General features: G+C 46.1%; 1 protein-coding gene across 3 annotated transcripts in view; it reads right to left on the reverse strand.

The window, feature by feature from the left end:
- Positions 1 to 4,466: 4,466 nt before the first annotated feature.
- LOC134909155 (beta-galactoside alpha-2,6-sialyltransferase 1-like) overlaps positions 4,467 to 18,164 on the reverse strand; it is a 147,567-nt gene continuing 133,869 nt past the window's right edge. For all 3 annotated transcript variants that reach the window (XM_063915663.1, XM_063915664.1, XM_063915662.1), the window contains one exon: positions 4,467 to 5,121. In XM_063915663.1, coding sequence (XP_063771733.1) covers positions 4,868 to 5,121 — 254 coding nt within the window. In that variant the 3' untranslated portion in view covers positions 4,467 to 4,867. The remainder of the gene's footprint in view (positions 5,122 to 18,164) is intronic.

The raw sequence follows: 18,164 nt of genomic DNA on the forward strand, positions 1-18,164 counted from the left end.
AGCACCATTACACCCGCCCCTCCCCCACCTGCGGCCCCCCCGCAACTGCTCCTCCCCCACACACGGTGGCTCTGGACCCCACCCACGGCACCCACGCTCCCACCCCTCCCCCACCAGTGGCACCTCCACACCAGCCCCTCCCCCACCCACGGCAGCCCTGCAACCGCCCCTTCCGCACTTGCGGCACCCCCGGACCACCTCCCTCCATCTGCATCTCCCCCACACCCGTCGCTCCCCCAACCACAGCACCCACTGGGTGATTCATCAGGCCCTGCATGCGCTGTTCACGACCCCTTAACCATCACACGCCCTTTGTCCGTGCAATATTTAAACACTCACACAATTATGATTCGAGGCAATACTCCATATAATACAAATATTGCACACCACAAGGGCTACGACGGTCTAAAGAGCGCCCGTAGGGCGCAATGAATCACCTAGTATAGTATAAATGTCCACCACAAATATGTGCTTGAGGAAGGCATGCCTTGATTGGCTGATGATCACATGACTTAGCCATAAGGTATAAATAGTGAGAATGGCTTGTTCACTGTACAACCTGAGGAAGGAAACATTACCGGAACGTGTTGATGATTGAGGATTTTGGCAGGAATGTCCACTACTACCTACCATATGGTAATATAACCATCTACCTGAAGTTTTTTATCTCCCTTTTTTTCCCCCGGGACTAATTGGTGAGAGGATTATGTTTGGGGTCCTTATGGAGTAGAGTGGACCAACCCTGTGGTTTTATGTAAGTTTTGTGGTGAACTTTATTTTTGACTGTGCTGTGTTTTATGAATAAATTGATGTGTGGAAGAAAATCTGCCTGACTTTTGCCTGGAGTTGGTACCTTATGGGATACACTTACAGAAGAGTGGCAAAGCTAAAGACACCTTTTGGTGAAAATAGGGCCTTGTCTATCGGTGAGTGTTATTTCATGTGGACACTATGGTTATTAATGTGATTATAAGGTGAAATACCTTTTCAAGAACGCATCTCACTGAGTTTGGGTGAGTCAGAAGCTTCCAGATCAAGTTTTCCTGTCTCCTTATCTGATTGAGAATACAGGAAATCTCAGACAGAAGGGGCTAAAGAAATTCTCTATGGAATTTTACACTAACAGCGCTTGTGGACCACTCTCTTTTCCTTTGTATAAGCAATATTGAGATTTGGTACTCACGTGAGTTGGTATTTTAGCGGCAGTTGTTGGGGCGCAGTGTACACCTACTGATATACCTTGTAAAGTTTGCATGGAAGCTACTTAGTGATGTGTCATCAGATCCATTATGGTACCCAGCATAGCCAGATTAAGGAGGCGGGCCAGGGGATACTGTACACCAGGCCCCACTTTCGCTGGAGCACACTGAAATCACCAGCTTTTCTCTTGTGCAGAAGAACCAGACAGCCAGAATGCGAGCAGGGAAGTATGCATTGCAGGCAGCAGAGACACAGGAGCATCAGGTTTCTTAAGCTACAGTACCGAAGGGAGCAGAGTAGAGATAGGAGGGTTGAGATAGCTGTAAGTGACACAGGGATCCCAACCTCTCCTCCTGCCCGCCTCAGTCACCTGTTAATTAATGAGAGCATTTGTGTCTAGAGAGAGAGAGACACACAAGGGTAAATTCACTAAGAATCGCGTTGCCGCCGTTTTCAGACAAGATCAACCTCGGATGACATCAAACGTTTGAGATTGCAACTTTTTTTTTTTTTTAAAACACGGTAATTTACTAAACTACAGTGTTTTTTCAATTCGAGTTCACCAATGTCGATGTCATTTGTATTATAGGGCACTGTTTTACAGGGGGGAGTTTAGTAAAACACTGCCGGACATAACACAATGAAGCCCGGCCAGATCAGTAAGATCCGTACAGGGCTTCATTGTATACAATATTTATGTAAATAATTTTTTTTTAAATTGCGTGTGGTCCCCCTTCCTAAGCACAACCAGACCCAGGCTTTTTGAGCCCGTCCTTGTTGCTAAAATACCGGGGGGTGGTAAATGCGTAGCAGTTCCCAGTATTTTAAAAAACAGCACAGGGCTCTTGAACCAGAAAAAGAACCAACGGCTGCGCTGAATATCAGGAACGGAACATAATGTACAGAGAGCCAACGTAAAAAATAACAATGTTTATTAATAAAACATATAAAAAGATTAATTATCAAATAACCGGTGAATAATATATATAAATATATATAAGAACAATCACTAGACGTGAACTAGTGGTATATTGTAATAACTCAGCTTATTGGGGTGAAAAGTTCCGTGATTCACTTGTTAGATAGTTGATAAATACCAGGTGTGTTGGTAGGATCCTAATGAATTAAAAGTCCCTCAGTTGAAAATGATATTCAATACCTTTCCAAAATGGGCTGGTAAGAGCCGGCAAGCGCAGACTATCAGGAACATAAAATTGTGATTATTTAATTCTATGAAACACGTATTGGTTTTCACTTTTTATTTTGATGATTAGGCGCTCGTTTGTTGCAGTTTTTTGTTTTGCTCTTGAACCAGTCCTGGTTCCAAAAATACAGGGGGGAAAGGATGTAGGGGTCACATGAGTGACCTCAATTAACCTTGCGATCTACCGCAGACCGCAGGATCCCACCATAGATGACAATGACGATTTATTTCCCCATTATTGCCTATGCGCTCTGCTTGATTGGCAGGCCGGGAGAGCACAGCCAATCAGGAGAGCGTTATGATGTGGCGCTCCCTGCTTGGCTGCGGGTCCCCAAGTGACAGAAGTCACAAAGGGTCCTGGCATTTGGGGAAAGGGGATCCATGTGTACACATGGATCCCCTTTAGTGCATTGGACCGGGTTTTATGCGTTTATTATTTTTTAACCCTGTGGATGACTACATGGACTGAAGAGGACGGATCTACACTGGAAATAGGCGAGTACATATTTTTTTACAGGGACCCTATGGATTCTACTGGACAAGTGGACATGAATGGCGGCATGGGATGTAGGTGTGAGACGAGTGTGTGTATGTATGGGAGTCTGAGTGTGCAAGTGTGATTTATTAAAGTTTTACTGTCACGGTGTGTGTGTATTGTCTTTGTTTGAATATTTCTTAAGTTGTGGAACTACAGATACCAGTGGGCCCTTTAATACCACTCATGCTGGTACTTGTGGTTCTCCAAGTACCAGCATGCGAGGTAGGCTTGCTGGGACTTGTAGTTCCACAGCAAAAGACAATATTTAAATCTGTTTTGTTTTTTTGTTTTTTTTACTCAAAAGCTATGAAGTTGCCACCCATAGCCCTGGGTTGGCGGCCATAGCCCCAAGCTTCATCCCTGGCCCTTGGGTGCATGGAGGGGGGAGGGGGGTTTATTGTGGAAGTCCCCACTCCCCCAAGAAACCCCTGTCAGTGGTGACTAGTTGGAGGGGGGGGGGGTGATGCTGCGACCGCAGGGACCAATATAAATGTATCCCCTAGCTGCATCATTATCTCATTGACTAGTGGAACCTCGTGATGCTTGCAAAAATACGGGGTACCCCTATGTCCTTTTCCCCCCCGCATTTATGGAACCAGGACAGGTCCAAGAGCCCAGTACTGGTTGTTAAAATACTGGGAACCCCTACACAATGTTCCCTATATTTTAATAACCAGGACTGGCTCAAAGAGCCCGGGGCTGGTTATGTTCAGGACGGGGGACCCCACACATTTTTTTTTTTTTACTCTTTACTACACTTTTAAATAGAGAAGCATGCATGGATCTCACTGATCCGTGCATGATTCTCCAAACTCACCAGCCAGAAGCAGGTCTATTTGAAAGTTCTGTTTGTGTACAAATTCCATCCATTTCCAGTGGAGTATGGCTATTGTCAGCAGTGATTGAGAATACAAATACTTAGTAAATTCCCATGTTGTATGAGGTGTATGTGAAAATCCAACTGTGTTTGGCCGATGGTCTATTGATTTGTATTTGTGTGGACGGCAGTGTATCTCAATACGATTTGGTTGAACTCTGCTGTGATTGCTGTTTAGTAAATTACAGAGTTGCATTTTCATATGATAATGCAAACTCCAATCATATCGGGGAGCTTAGTAAATTTCCCTTACGGAGTCCTCATGAGTCCTGTCCCAGTGTGTAAGTAGTTCAGATGCTGCTTGCATGTGACAAGATAAATTATAGATTTTATTTTTCTATGTGTATTTTAAGATTGTTTTGTTCCACTACAAGAAATCTTTATAAAATAGTTAAATATACACAATCCATACCTCCCAACATGACCCATTCCAGGAGGGACAAAATGCTCTCTACCTGGACTTCCCTCTTAATTTAATGATTGCAATCACCAATGTTGAAATACCTTTCTTATCAAGGAAAAAGTTCAACACATGTCAATCATACAGTATATTAAGAGGGAAGTCCAGGTAGAGAGCATTTTGTCTTTACTGGAATGGGTCACGTTGAGAGGTATGCACAATTTAATACACACCCCTCTTCCCCCGGCCCCCCTGTCTTAAGTGCCCTGGGCCCCCCAAAGCTTAATCCTGGCCCTGGTCCTCAATGATCTTTGCCACTGTACAGAGCTATTGTATATACTAAATTTCATGGGTCACACATTATGGCCATCTGTCAAGGGATTTGCCCAAAGTTGTCTTTTTTTTCTTAAGCTACATCACTGATGTACCTGCATATGGCTCCATCACAGAGGAGCACATCCTAAATGACTACATTAGTTGAAGTTTGCATATGATACATGTAATTTACATGTTACATAGTAAAATAGGTATACTTTGACCTCACGTCCAGCACTGTTCAAAAAGCATGTCGTCAAACCACCTTTCTTGTTCTTAATGGTTTTGGTTAGGTAAATCAGATATTTTCACCACATTTCCTTAATCTTCATTCTAAGCTTGGACCTTGCACTGTAAGTCCCTGAGTCCGGACAGTGTCACCTTTCCGTATTTGACAATACTATTGTCATCGCCCAGGTTAAGTTTTATTATTAAATTCTTCTCATAAATTAGAGGGTGGTAGGCACCAAAAGTGCATGCTCTGTCATAATATTTTTTATAATAGTAACACTGGTCAGTTTGACGCATGGATGGTAGGAACTCATAAACATTCACCTCCTCACAGAGATTCATCATCAACAGGATCCCTGCGTAGAGAGGTAGATAGAGAAATAATTAGTGATACTCCTTGCAGAATAATTGTTGCTAGCTGTCTTTACTGTGTTCTGCATGTATTACTTGTTTAATTTTGCGATGGCTATTTATTATTATTATAATTATTATCTTCTATTTATACTGTGCCACACGCAGAGGCATTTTAAGAGAGGAGGGGCCACGTGTGCAGTCTCCATCCAGGCCACCTCCTTGCTAGGGGCAACGGCAGTAACTGAGCACTAATTGGTGTACTGTTCACCAGGAAAATAGTGTTTTGCGCATGAGCAGTAGGGTAAAGCGTCAGGAGAATGGCCGCCACGCCATTTTTCCACACACCTGCGCACCACCCCGTGCTCAGAGTCACTGTCGCTGGCACAGAACTCCGGAGAGGTAAGCACTAAAAAATGGGTGCAGGGTGATTATACATACAGTACACCACTGGCCACAAGGTTCCACAGCACTAAGCTATGCACACATATAGGATTTACTTGTTCAGCATATGTTAAATAATAGAAATTGAAGGTTAACTCCACTTTCTCTATATTAAGCTAAAGTACGGAACTGGAGTCAGGCTGGGACACAGGAGGAAGAACCAGATACACAGGACAAATGAGACACTAAAGCACACTACCGTGTGCGAATAGCACTGGGTACTGAATTGCAATGGCTAAGATGTCAGTGCTGCAGTCCAAATACATTACAATACAATACAGCCAGACAAGGGACAGGACTAAATTGCTGAACAGAACCAGCACTGGTAGGTAGAGGTTCAGGTAGGCAGGGCCAGGGCTGCCAAGAGAAATCCTGGGCCCCAGTACAACAACTTCCTGGGCCCCCCTGCCCCCCTGGAGGCGGTGTGACCACAGCATTCTGGGGGCATAGACACACCTCTTTGGGGGCATGTCTAGCACATGAGAAGCACCAACTCACAGGAGCATGGCATGCCTCCTATCCAGGGCAGTATAGAGCCTGGCTGGGCCCAGATACTTTTTCAGGGGGCATGGCCTAATCACAGGAGGCATGGACCTGGGCCCTCACTGGGCACCTCCATCAGACCTGGGCCCAGGTAATATGTACACTCTCCTCCCCTCTCTCGACACCACTGGGCAGAGATGGTATACAGAAGCAATCGCCAATAGCGACAGCACCAGTAAACAAGCAGGTGGACAGACAGGCTCCGGTAGCGGCGTAGCTTCTAGTAGCAACACAGACAATACATAAGTAACACAACGGAATAGACACTGCTAGTGACACAAACAAATATACTGCGGGACCAGACTGACAGGACATGGGTAATAACACAGGACACAAACAGAAGCTCCAGTTGAGCAAATACAGGCTGGAGTACACCGGATTGTGCACAGTATCAGGTACATAAACAGAAGCTCTAGTTGAGCAAATACAGTCTGGAGTACAACGGATTGTGCACAATATCAGGTACATAAACAGAACCTCTTAACATAGACAGTATGGACTGGAACACCCAGGATCAGGCACTTGCAGGGAAACAGCAGGCTCAGAGTATGACAGGATTACACAAACTGTTCAGGGTTTGTCAGGATAGACTGAGTATAACCAGCCCCTAGGTTCTAGACAGCAGGGACGTGCAGTCAGGGGAGGCAGGGGAGGCAGTGCCTACCCTGTCATAATGATTAAAATAATAAAAAGAAGATATTTATAACAGAGTCTGTTATCAATATCTTTTTTCCTTATTTTAATAATTCCCCCCCTGTGGCTGCTTGTGAGGGTGGGAGGCAGCGGGAGAGGTGCCTCCCGCTGCTAACATTAAAACTCCGGGTAGCGGGGGGGCGGGAGGGGGCGGGGCGCAGCAATGGGCTGTGAAAGCCCATTGAAAATGAATGGACAAGCGGCACCTATACTGGTGCCGCAATGACAGGGGCGTGCGATGAATGCACGCCCCTGTCAGTGTCCAGATGTGATTGGCCCAGCGGATCCAGTGCTGGATCCGCTGTCCAATCACCCCCTTCCCGGCTGCAGCAGGCGCCGTGGGCTGTGTGGGCGCCCGCTGCAGCCAGCGCCGCTACTATGGGAGAGGCGTCATGAGTCATGACGTCTCTCCCATAGTACAGAAGAGACGAGCCGGCGGCGGACTGACGGAGGACGGACGGAGGACAGCGCTGCAGGAGCGGTAAGTATGTGTGTGTGTGTGTGTGTGTGTGTGTGTTGTTTTTTTTAATGTGTTTGTGTTGGGGCACAGCAAGAGGGGCACAACAACTGGGGGGCACAGCAACTGGGGGGCACAGCAACTGGGGGGCACAACAACAAGGGGCACAGCAACTGGGGGGCACTACAACTGGGGGGCACAGCAACAGGGGCACAACAACAAGGGGCACAGCAAGAGGGACACAGCAACTGGGGGGCACAGCAACTGGGGGGCACAACAACAAGGGGCACAGCAACTGGGGGGCACAGCAACAGGGGCACAGCAACAGGGGCACAGCAACTGGGGGGCACAGCAACTGGGGGGCACAACAACAAGGGGCACAACAACAAGGGGCACAACAACAAGGGGCACAGCAACTGGGGGGCACAACAACAAGGGGCACAGCTATAAGGGCAACAGGTACAAGGGGCACAGCAACTGGGGGGCACAATTACAAGGGGCACAGCAACTGGGGGGCACTACAACTGGGGGGCACAGCAACAGGGGCACAGCAACTGGGGGGGCACAACAACAAGGGGCACAGCAAGAGGGACACAGCAACTGGGGGGCACAGCAACTGGGGGGCACAACAACAAGGGGCACAGCAACTGGGGGGCACAACAAGGGGCACAGCAACAGGGGCACAGCAACTGGGGGGCACAACAACAAAGGGCACAGCAACTGGGGGGCACAACAAGGGGCACAGCTATAAGGGGCACAGCTATAAGGGGCACAGCAACTGGGGGGCACAATTACAAGGGGCACAGCAACTGGGGGCACAGCAACTGGGGGGCACAACTACAAGGGGCACAGCAATTGGGGGTCTCAACAACAAGGGGCACAGCAACTGGGGGCACAATTACAGGGGTCACAGCTACTGGGGGCAAAGCGACTGGGGGAACAGCGACAGGGGGCACAACTACTTCGGGCACAGCTAGGGGCAAAGCTACAAGGGGCACAGCGACTGGGGTCACAACTACTGGGGGCACAGCGACTGGGGGCACAGCAACAGGGGCACAGCAACTGGGGGGCGCAACAACAAGGGGCACAGCAACAGGGGCACAGCAACTGGGGGCACAACAACGGGCACAGCAACTGGGGGGTGCAACAACAAGGGGCACAGCAACTGGGGGGCGCAACAACAAGGGGCACAGCAACAGGGGCACAGCAACTGGGGGGCACATCAACAAGTGGCACAGCAACTGGGGGGCACAACAACAAGGGGCACAGCAAGAGGGGCACAACAACAAGGGGCACAGCTATAAGGGGCACAAGTACAAGGGGCACAGCAACTGGGGGGCACAGCCACAAGGGGCAAAGCTACAGGGGGCACAGCTACAAGGGGCACAGCGACTGGGGGCACAACTACAGGGGTCACAACTACTCGGGGCACTGCTACTGGGGGCACTGCTACAGGGGGCAAAGCTACTAAGGGTACAGCTACTAGGCTCACAACTATTGGGGGAGCCTGTTCCATTATCCCAGTTAGCAGCAGGACTCTCCCCTGTCTGTGCTAAACGTCTTCCCGCGTCAGCGAGGGCATAATATTCATTAATTTCTCTCTCTCGCTCTCTCTCTCTCCTCCTGTGGATTACTTTGTTTGTAAGTATAATTTTCATTTTTACAGGTACCCCTTTTGGATTCTACTGGACAAGTGGACGTGACCGGCGTGGGATGTAGGTAAGTGATCTCTCTCTCATTTTTACAGGAACCACCTATTGGATTCTACTGGACAAGTGGACGTGACCGGCGTGGGATGTAGGTAAGTATGTGTGAGTGTGTAAGTGTGTTTTAATAAATTTTTACTTTCACGGTGTGTGTGTTGTGTTTTTATTTGGGTATTTTTGTTGTTGTAGAACTACAGGTACCAGCGGGCCCGTTATTTCCCCGCATGCTGGCACTTGAGGTTCTCCAAGTACCAGCAAGCGGGGGAGGCTTGCTGGGCCTTGTATTTCCACAACAAAAAACAATATTCTTTTTTATACACACTTATGGCTATCAGCCCGGCACCCACCGCCCAGGGGTGCTGGGTGCTGGGGACAGCCTCGGGCTTCACCCCTGGCCTTTGGGTGCCTGGAGGGGGGGGACCTCTTGATTTAAGGGGTCCCCACTCCTCCAGGGAACCCCGGCCAGGGGTGACTAGTTGGGGGGGTAATGCCACGGCCGCAGGGACCTACATAAATGTGTCCCCCGGCTGTGGCATTATGTCCCTGGCTAGTGGAGTCCGGTGCTGGTTTTAAAAATACGGGGGACCCCTACATCTTTTGTCCCCCGTATTTTTGGAACCAGGACCGGTCTAAGAGCCCGGTGCTGGTTGTCTAAATACGGGGAACCCCTGTCCAATTTTTTCCCAGTATTTAAACAACCAGGCCCGGCTCAAATAGCCCGAGGCTGGTTATACTTAGGAAGGGGGACCTCACGCATTTTTTTTTTACATTTTTTAACCCATTCAGATCCTTCTCCATTAAGTTAATGGAAGCCCTGGACAACAAAATTGCATTCATGTCCTCCTCCCACTCCCTTCCCAAACACTAATTTTTATTTTTTTCTATAAAAATGTACAATATATCACAAGTATGATGAGCAGGCAGGCAGCGGGCATTGGCGGCATCGGACTGAGGTGCAAATTAGTGGCGGAGGGCTGGGTCAGTTGATGGTGGGCTAGTTTGTAAGCCATTGGCGGTGGCAGCAGGCATCGGCTAAGTGGCAGTAGTGGGCATTAGCTCGGCGGCGGTAGGGGTCATCGGCAGGATTCGGCGGACATTATGGCTGTAGTGCCTCACCAGCCTCTGACCTCACCGCACGCCACTGCTAGACAGGTTGTGTAATAAAAGACACAATATCCAATCAGGACAGCCAAAAAGGACAAGCCCCCTTAATGAGAAAAGTCACTGCAGGTGAGCAGCCTGACACACAAGCCCTAGTGCTAATGGCCTAATTACTAGAGATATGCAGCTGGCACTTTTTGTGTTTTGTGTTTTGGTTTTGGTTCTAATTCCCCTTTTGTGTTTTGGTTTTGGATTGGTTTTGCCAAAACCACCCTTTCGTGTTTTGGTTTTGGAACTAGATGATTTTTTTAAAAAACATAAAAACAGCTAAAATCACAGAATTTGGGGGTAATTTTGCTCCTACGGTATTATTAACCTCAATAACATTCATGTCCACTCATTTCCAGTCTATTCTGAACACCTCACACCTCACAATATTGTTTTTAGGTCTAACAATTGCACCAAGGTGGCTGTATGACCAAGCTAAGCAACACTAGTGTGCGGCACAAACACCTGGCCCATCTAGGAGTGGCACTGCAGTTGCAGACAAGATGGCATGATTCAAAAACTAGTACCTAAACAGCACATAATGAAAAGAAGGAAAAAAGGTACACTGAGGTTGCTGTACGACTAAGCTAATCGACACAACAACCTGGCCCATCTAGTAGTGTCGCGCAGTGGCTGAATGTCGAGAGTGGGCCGCAATTGTTCGGTCCACTGACAGCATCTCCAGTACGCCCCTGTAATTTTAAAAAAAAATTCTGCAATTGGTGGACTTATACGGCAGTACCCCAGGACTAATTCAGCAGTACCCCTGGACTCATACGGCAGTGTCAGACAGGATGGCACTTTTCAAAAACTAGACAAGAAATACAAAAGGGATTTTTCCCACGCACTCTGCTGGCTGTTAGTAAGAAGAACTGTATACACTATGTAATAATAGAAAATGTAGAGCTCTTCGTTACATATGTTTTGCAAAAGATATGATAAGCCTCCAGGCCACTTCACGGCTGCTCTATTGCTGGAGGTCCCTAACTAAGCATAAGTCCAGGGCTTGGACCCCACAAAGTCGGCTCAGGCCCGACCACCCTAGGGCAGCACACCATTGAAATACTAAAGTGTTAATATGTGTTAAGAAAGAAGCAGAAGCTATGGGTTAAAAAGTGCTACAAAAATAAGGGTGTTAATAAAATACTCAAAAGAGTAATATTAGTGAAAAAATAGGAGTGTTACATAAGTGCTAAATAAATAATATGGCGTGCTACCCCAAGGTGGCCCAGCCCCACCAGACCTGGGGGGTACCACTCCCCAAACCCATGCACAGCATAATAATAATAATAACATCCACTATGGGTCATACAATTGCTTAATGTATGGCCACATGATAATGGCACATACAAAACATATCCAGATTGAGAGCTAGTTTACCTGGAGGCACCCCTGTATCCTCCAAATGGCACCACAGGACCCAGCATGCCCTCCTAATGCTGGCTCCATCTATGCCTCACTGAACTGCAATAAATTGTGGAAAACTGCTCTAATCAAGCTGGTAACAATCCCCAGGTGCTGCGGGAGGGGGTTACTCTAGACAAGAAATACAAAAGGGATTTTTCCCACGCACTCTGCTGGCTGTTAGTAAGAAGAACTGTATACACTATGTAATAATAGAAAATTTAGAGCTCTTCGTTACATATGTTTTGCAAAAGATATGATAAGCCTCCAGGCCACTTCACGGCTGCTCTATTGCTGGAGGTCCCTAACTAAGCATAAGTCCAGGGCTTGGACCCCACAAAGTCGGCTCAGGCCCGACCACCCTAGGGCAGCACACCATTGAAATACTAAAGTGTTAATATGTGTTAAGAAAGAAGCAGAAGCTATGGGTTAGAAAGTGCTACAAAAATAAGGGTGTTAATAAAATACTCAAAAGAGTAATATTAGTGAAAAAATAGGGAGTGTTACATAAGTGCTAAATAAATAATATGGCGTGCTACCCCAAGGTGGCCCAGCCCCACCAGACCTGGGGGGTACCACTCCCCAAACCCATGCACAGCCTAATAATAATAATAATAACATCCACTATGGGTCATACAATTGCTTAATGTATGGCCACATGATAATGGCACATACAAAACATATCCAGATTGAGAGCTAGTTTACCTGGAGGCACCCCTGTATCCTCCAAATGGCACCACAGGACCCAGCATGCCCTCCTAATGCTGGCTCCATCTATGCCTCACTGAACTGCAATAAATTGTGGAAAACTGCTCTAATCAAGCTGGTAACAATCCCCAGGTGCTGCGGGAGGGGGTTACTCTAGACAAGAAATACAAAAGGGATTTTTCCCACGCACTCTGCTGGCTGTTAGTAAGAAGAACTGTATACACTATGTAATAATAGAAAATTTAGAGCTCTTCGTTACATATGTTTTGCAAAAGATATGATAAGCCTCCAGGCCACTTCACGGCTGCTCTATTGCTGGAGGTCCCTAACTAAGCATAAGTCCAGGGCTTGGACCCCACAAAGTCGGCTCAGGCCCGACCACCCTAGGGCAGCACACCATTGAAATACTAAAGTGTTAATATGTGTTAAGAAAGAAGCAGAAGCTATGGGTTAGAAAGTGCTACAAAAATAAGGGTGTTAATAAAATACTCAAAAGAGTAATATTAGTGAAAAAATAGGAGTGTTACATAAGTGCTAAATAAATAATATGGCGTGCTACCCCAAGGTGGCCCAGCCCCACCAGACCTGGGGGGTACCACTCCCCAAACCCATGCACAGCATAATAATAATAATAACATCCACTATGGGTCATACAATTGCTTAATGTATAGCCACATGATAATGGCATGTGGCCATACATTAAGCAATTGTATGACCCATAGTGGATGTTATTATTATTATTATGCTGTGCATGGGTTTGGGGAGTGGTACCCCCCAGGTCTGGTGGGGCTGGGCCACCTTGGGGTAGCACGCCATATTATTTATTTAGCACTTATGTAACACTCCTATTTTTTCACTAATATTACTCTTTTGAGTATTTTATTAACACCCTTATTTTTGTAGCACTTTCTAACCCATAGCTTCTGCTTCTTTCTTAACACATATTAACACTTTAGTATTTCAATGGTGTGCTGCCCTAGGGTGGTCGGGCCTGAGCCGACTTTGTGGGGTCCAAGCCCTGGACTTATGCTTAGTTAGGGACCTCCAGCAATAGAGCAGCCGTGAAGTGGCCTGGAGGCTTATCATATCTTTTGCAAAACATATGTAACGAAGAGCTCTAAATTTTCTATTATTACATAGTGTATACAGTTCTTCTTACTAACAGCCAGCAGAGTGCGTGGGAAAAATCCCTTTTGTATTTCTTGTCTAGAGTAACCCCCTCCCGCAGCACCTGGGGATTGTTACCAGCTTGATTAGAGCAGTTTTCCACAATTTATTGCAGTTCAGTGAGGCATAGATGGAGCCAGCATTAGGAGGGCATGCTGGGTCCTGTGGTGCCATTTGGAGGATACAGGGGTGCCTCCAGGTAAACTAGCTCTCAATCTGGATATGTTTTGTATGTGCCATTATCATGTGGCCATACATTAAGCAATTGTATGACCCATAGTGGATGTTATTATTATTATTATTATTATGCTGTGCATGGGTTTGGGGAGTGGTACCCCCCAGGTCTGGTGGGGCTGGGCCACCTTGGGGTAGCACGCCATATTATTTATTTAGCACTTATGTAACACTCCTATTTTTTCACTAATATTACTCTTTTGAGTATTTTATTAACACCCTTATTTTTGTAGCACTTTCTAACCCATAGCTTCTGCTTCTTTCTTAACACATATTAACACTTTAGTATTTCAATGGTGTGCTGCCCTAGGGTGGTTGGGCCTGAGCCGACTTTGTGGGGTCCAAGCCCTGGACTTATGCTTAGTTAGGGACCTCCAGCAATAGAGCAGCCGTGAAGTGGCCTGGAGGCTTATCATATCTTTTGCAAAACATATGTAACGAAGAGCTCTAAATTTTCTATTATTACATAGTGTATACAGTTCTTCTTACTAACAGCCAGCAGAGTGCGTGGGAAAAATCCCTTTTGTATTTCTTGTCTAGAGTAACCCCCTCCCGCAGCACCTGGGGATTGTTACCAGCTTGATTAGAGCAGTTTTCCACAATTTATTGCAGTTCAGTGAGGCATAGATGGAGCCAGCATTAGGAGGGCATGCTGGGTCCTGTGGTGCCATTTGGAGGATACAGGGGTGCCTCCAGGTAAACTAGCTCTCAATCTGGATATGTTTTGTATGTGCCATTATCATGTGGCCATACATTAAGCAATTGTATGACCCATAGTGGATGTTATTATTATTATTATTATGCTGTGCATGGGTTTGGGGAGTGGTACCCCCCAGGTCTGGTGGGGCTGGGCCACCTTGGGGTAGCACGCCATATTATTTATTTAGCACTTATGTAACACTCCTATTTTTTCACTAATATTACTCTTTTGAGTATTTTATTAACACCCTTATTTTTGTAGCACTTTCTAACCCATAGCTTCTGCTTCTTTCTTAACACATATTAACACTTTAGTATTTCAATGGTGTGCTGCCCTAGGGTGGTCGGGCCTGAGCCGACTTTGTGGGGTCCAAGCCCTGGACTTATGCTTAGTTAGGGACCTCCAGCAATAGAGCAGCCGTGAAGTGGCCTGGAGGCTTATCATATCTTTTGCAAAACATATGTAACGAAGAGCTCTAAATTTTCTATTATTACATAGTGTATACAGTTCTTCTTACTAACAGCCAGCAGAGTGCGTGGGAAAAATCCCTTTTGTATTTCTTGTCTAGAGTAACCCCCTCCCGCAGCACCTGGGGATTGTTACCAGCTTGATTAGAGCAGTTTTCCACAATTTATTGCAGTTCAGTGAGGCATAGATGGAGCCAGCATTAGGAGGGCATGCTGGGTCCTGTGGTGCCATTTGGAGGATACAGGGGTGCCTCCAGGTAAACTAGCTCTCAATCTGGATATGTTTTGTATGTGCCATTATCATGTGGCCATACATTAAGCAATTGTATGACCCATAGTGGATGTTATTATTATTATTATGCTGTGCATGGGTTTGGGGAGTGGTACCCCCCAGGTCTGGTGGGGCTGGGCCACCTTGGGGTAGCACGCCATATTATTTATTTAGCACTTATGTAACACTCCTATTTTTTCACTAATATTACTCTTTTGAGTATTTTATTAACACCCTTATTTTTGTAGCACTTTCTAACCCATAGCTTCTGCTTCTTTCTTAACACATATTAACACTTTAGTATTTCAATGGTGTGCTGCCCTAGGGTGGTCGGGCCTGAGCCGACTTTGTGGGGTCCAAGCCCTGGACTTATGCTTAGTTAGGGACCTCCAGCAATAGAGCAGCCGTGAAGTGGCCTGGAGGCTTATCATATCTTTTGCAAAACATATGTAACGAAGAGCTCTAAATTTTCTATTATTACATAGTGTATACAGTTCTTCTTACTAACAGCCAGCAGAGTGCGTGGGAAAAATCCCTTTTGTATTTCTTGTCTAGAGTAACCCCCTCCCGCAGCACCTGGGGATTGTTACCAGCTTGATTAGAGCAGTTTTCCACTATTTATTGCAGTTCAGTGAGGCATAGATGGAGCCAGCATTAGGAGGGCATGCTAGGTCCTGTGGTGCCATTTGGAGGATACAGGGGTGCCTCCAGGTAAACTAGCTCTCAATCTGGATATGTTTTGTATGTGCCATTATCATGTGGCCATACTTTAAGCAATTGTATGACCCATAGTGGATGTTATTATTATTATTATTATTATTATTATGCTGTGCATGGGTTTGGGGAGTGGTACCCCCCAGGTCTGGTGGGGCTGGGCCACCTTGGGGTAGCACGCCATATTATTTATTTAGCACTTATGTAACACTCCTATTTTTTCACTAATATTACTCTTTTGAGTATTTTATTAACACCCTTATTTTTGTAGCACTTTCTAACCCATAGCTTCTGCTTCTTTCTTAACACATATTAACACTTTAGTATTTCAATGGTGTGCTGCCCTAGGGTGGTCGGGCCTGAGCCGACTTTGTGGGGTCCAAGCCCTGGACTTATGCTTAGTTAGGGACCTCCAGCAATAGAGCAGCCGTGAAGTGGCCTGGAGGCTTATCATATCTTTTGCAAAACATATGTAACGAAGAGCTCTAAATTTTCTATTATTACATAGTGTATACAGTTCTTCTTACTAACAGCCAGCAGAGTGCGTGGGAAAAATCCCTTTTGTATTTCTTGTCTAGAGTAACCCCCTCCCGCAGCACCTGGGGATTGTTACCAGCTTGATTAGAGCAGTTTTCCACAATTTATTGCAGTTCAGTGAGGCATAGATGGAGCCAGCATTAGGAGGGCATGCTGGGTCCTGTGGTGCCATTTGGAGGATACAGGGGTGCCTCCAGGTAAACTAGCTCTCAATCTGGATATGTTTTGTATGTGCCATTATCATGTGGCCATACATTAAGCAATTGTATGACCCATAGTGGATGTTATTATTATTATTATGCTGTGCATGGGTTTGGGGAGTGGTACCCCCCAGGTCTGGTGGGGCTGGGCCACCTTGGGGTAGCACGCCATATTATTTATTTAGCACTTATGTAACACTCCTATTTTTTCACTAATATTACTCTTTTCAGTATTTTATTAACACCCTTATTTTTGTAGCACTTTCTAACCCATAGCTTCTGCTTCTTTCTTAACACATATTAACACTTTAGTATTTCAATGGTGTGCTGCCCTAGGGTGGTCGGGCCTGAGCCGACTTTGTGGGGTCCAAGCCCTGGACTTATGCTTAGTTAGGGACCTCCAGCAATAGAGCAGCCGTGAAGTGGCCTGGAGGCTTATCATATCTTTTGCAAAACATATGTAACGAAGAGCTCTAAATTTTCTATTATTACATAGTGTATACAGTTCTTCTTACTAACAGCCAGCAGAGTGCGTGGGAAAAATCCCTTTTGTATTTCTTGTCTAGAGTAACCCCCTCCCGCAGCACCTGGGGATTGTTACCAGCTTGATTAGAGCAGTTTTCCACAATTTATTGCAGTTCAGTGAGGCATAGATGGAGCCAGCATTAGGAGGGCATGCTGGGTCCTGTGGTGCCATTTGGAGGATACAGGGGTGCCTCCAGGTAAACTAGCTCTCAATCTGGATATGTTTTGTATGTGCCATTATCATGTGGCCATACATTAAGCAATTGTATGACCCATAGTGGATGTTATTATTATTATTATTATGCTGTGCATGGGTTTGGGGAGTGGTACCCCCCAGGTCTGGTGGGGCTGGGCCACCTTGGGGTAGCACGCCATATTATTTATTTAGCACTTATGTAACACTCCTATTTTTTCACTAATATTACTCTTTTGAGTATTTTATTAACACCCTTATTTTTGTAGCACTTTCTAACCCATAGCTTCTGCTTCTTTCTTAACACATATTAACACTTTAGTATTTCAATGGTGTGCTGCCCTAGGGTGGTCGGGCCTGAGCCGACTTTGTGGGGTCCAAACCCTGGACTTATGCTTAGTTAGGGACCTCCAGCAATAGAGCAGCCGTGAAGTGGCCTGGAGGCTTATCATATCTTTTGCAAAACATATGTAACGAAGAGCTCTAAATTTTCTATTATTACATAGTGTATACAGTTCTTCTTACTAACAGCCAGCAGAGTGCGTGGGAAAAATCCCTTTTGTATTTCTTGTCTACAGTAACCCCCTCCCGCAGCACCTGGGGATTGTTACCAGCTTGATTAGAGCAGTTTTCCACAATTTATTGCAGTTCAGTGAGGCATAGATGGAGCCAGCATTAGGAGGGCATGCTGGGTCCTGTGGTGCCATTTGGAGGATACAGGAGTGCCTCCAGGTAAACTAGCTCTCAATCTGGATATGTTTTGTATGTGCCATTATCATGTGGCCATACATTAAGCAATTGTATGACCCATAGTGGATGTTATTATTATTATTATGCTGTGCATGGGTTTGGGGAGTGGTACCCCCCAGGTCTGGTGGGGCTGGGCCACCTTGGGGTAGCACGCCATATTATTTATTTAGCACTTATGTAACACTC

Source organism: Pseudophryne corroboree, chromosome 4 (genome assembly GCF_028390025.1).
Source record: "Pseudophryne corroboree isolate aPseCor3 chromosome 4, aPseCor3.hap2, whole genome shotgun sequence".
In the NCBI taxonomy this organism is placed as follows: domain Eukaryota; kingdom Metazoa; phylum Chordata; class Amphibia; order Anura; family Myobatrachidae; genus Pseudophryne; species Pseudophryne corroboree.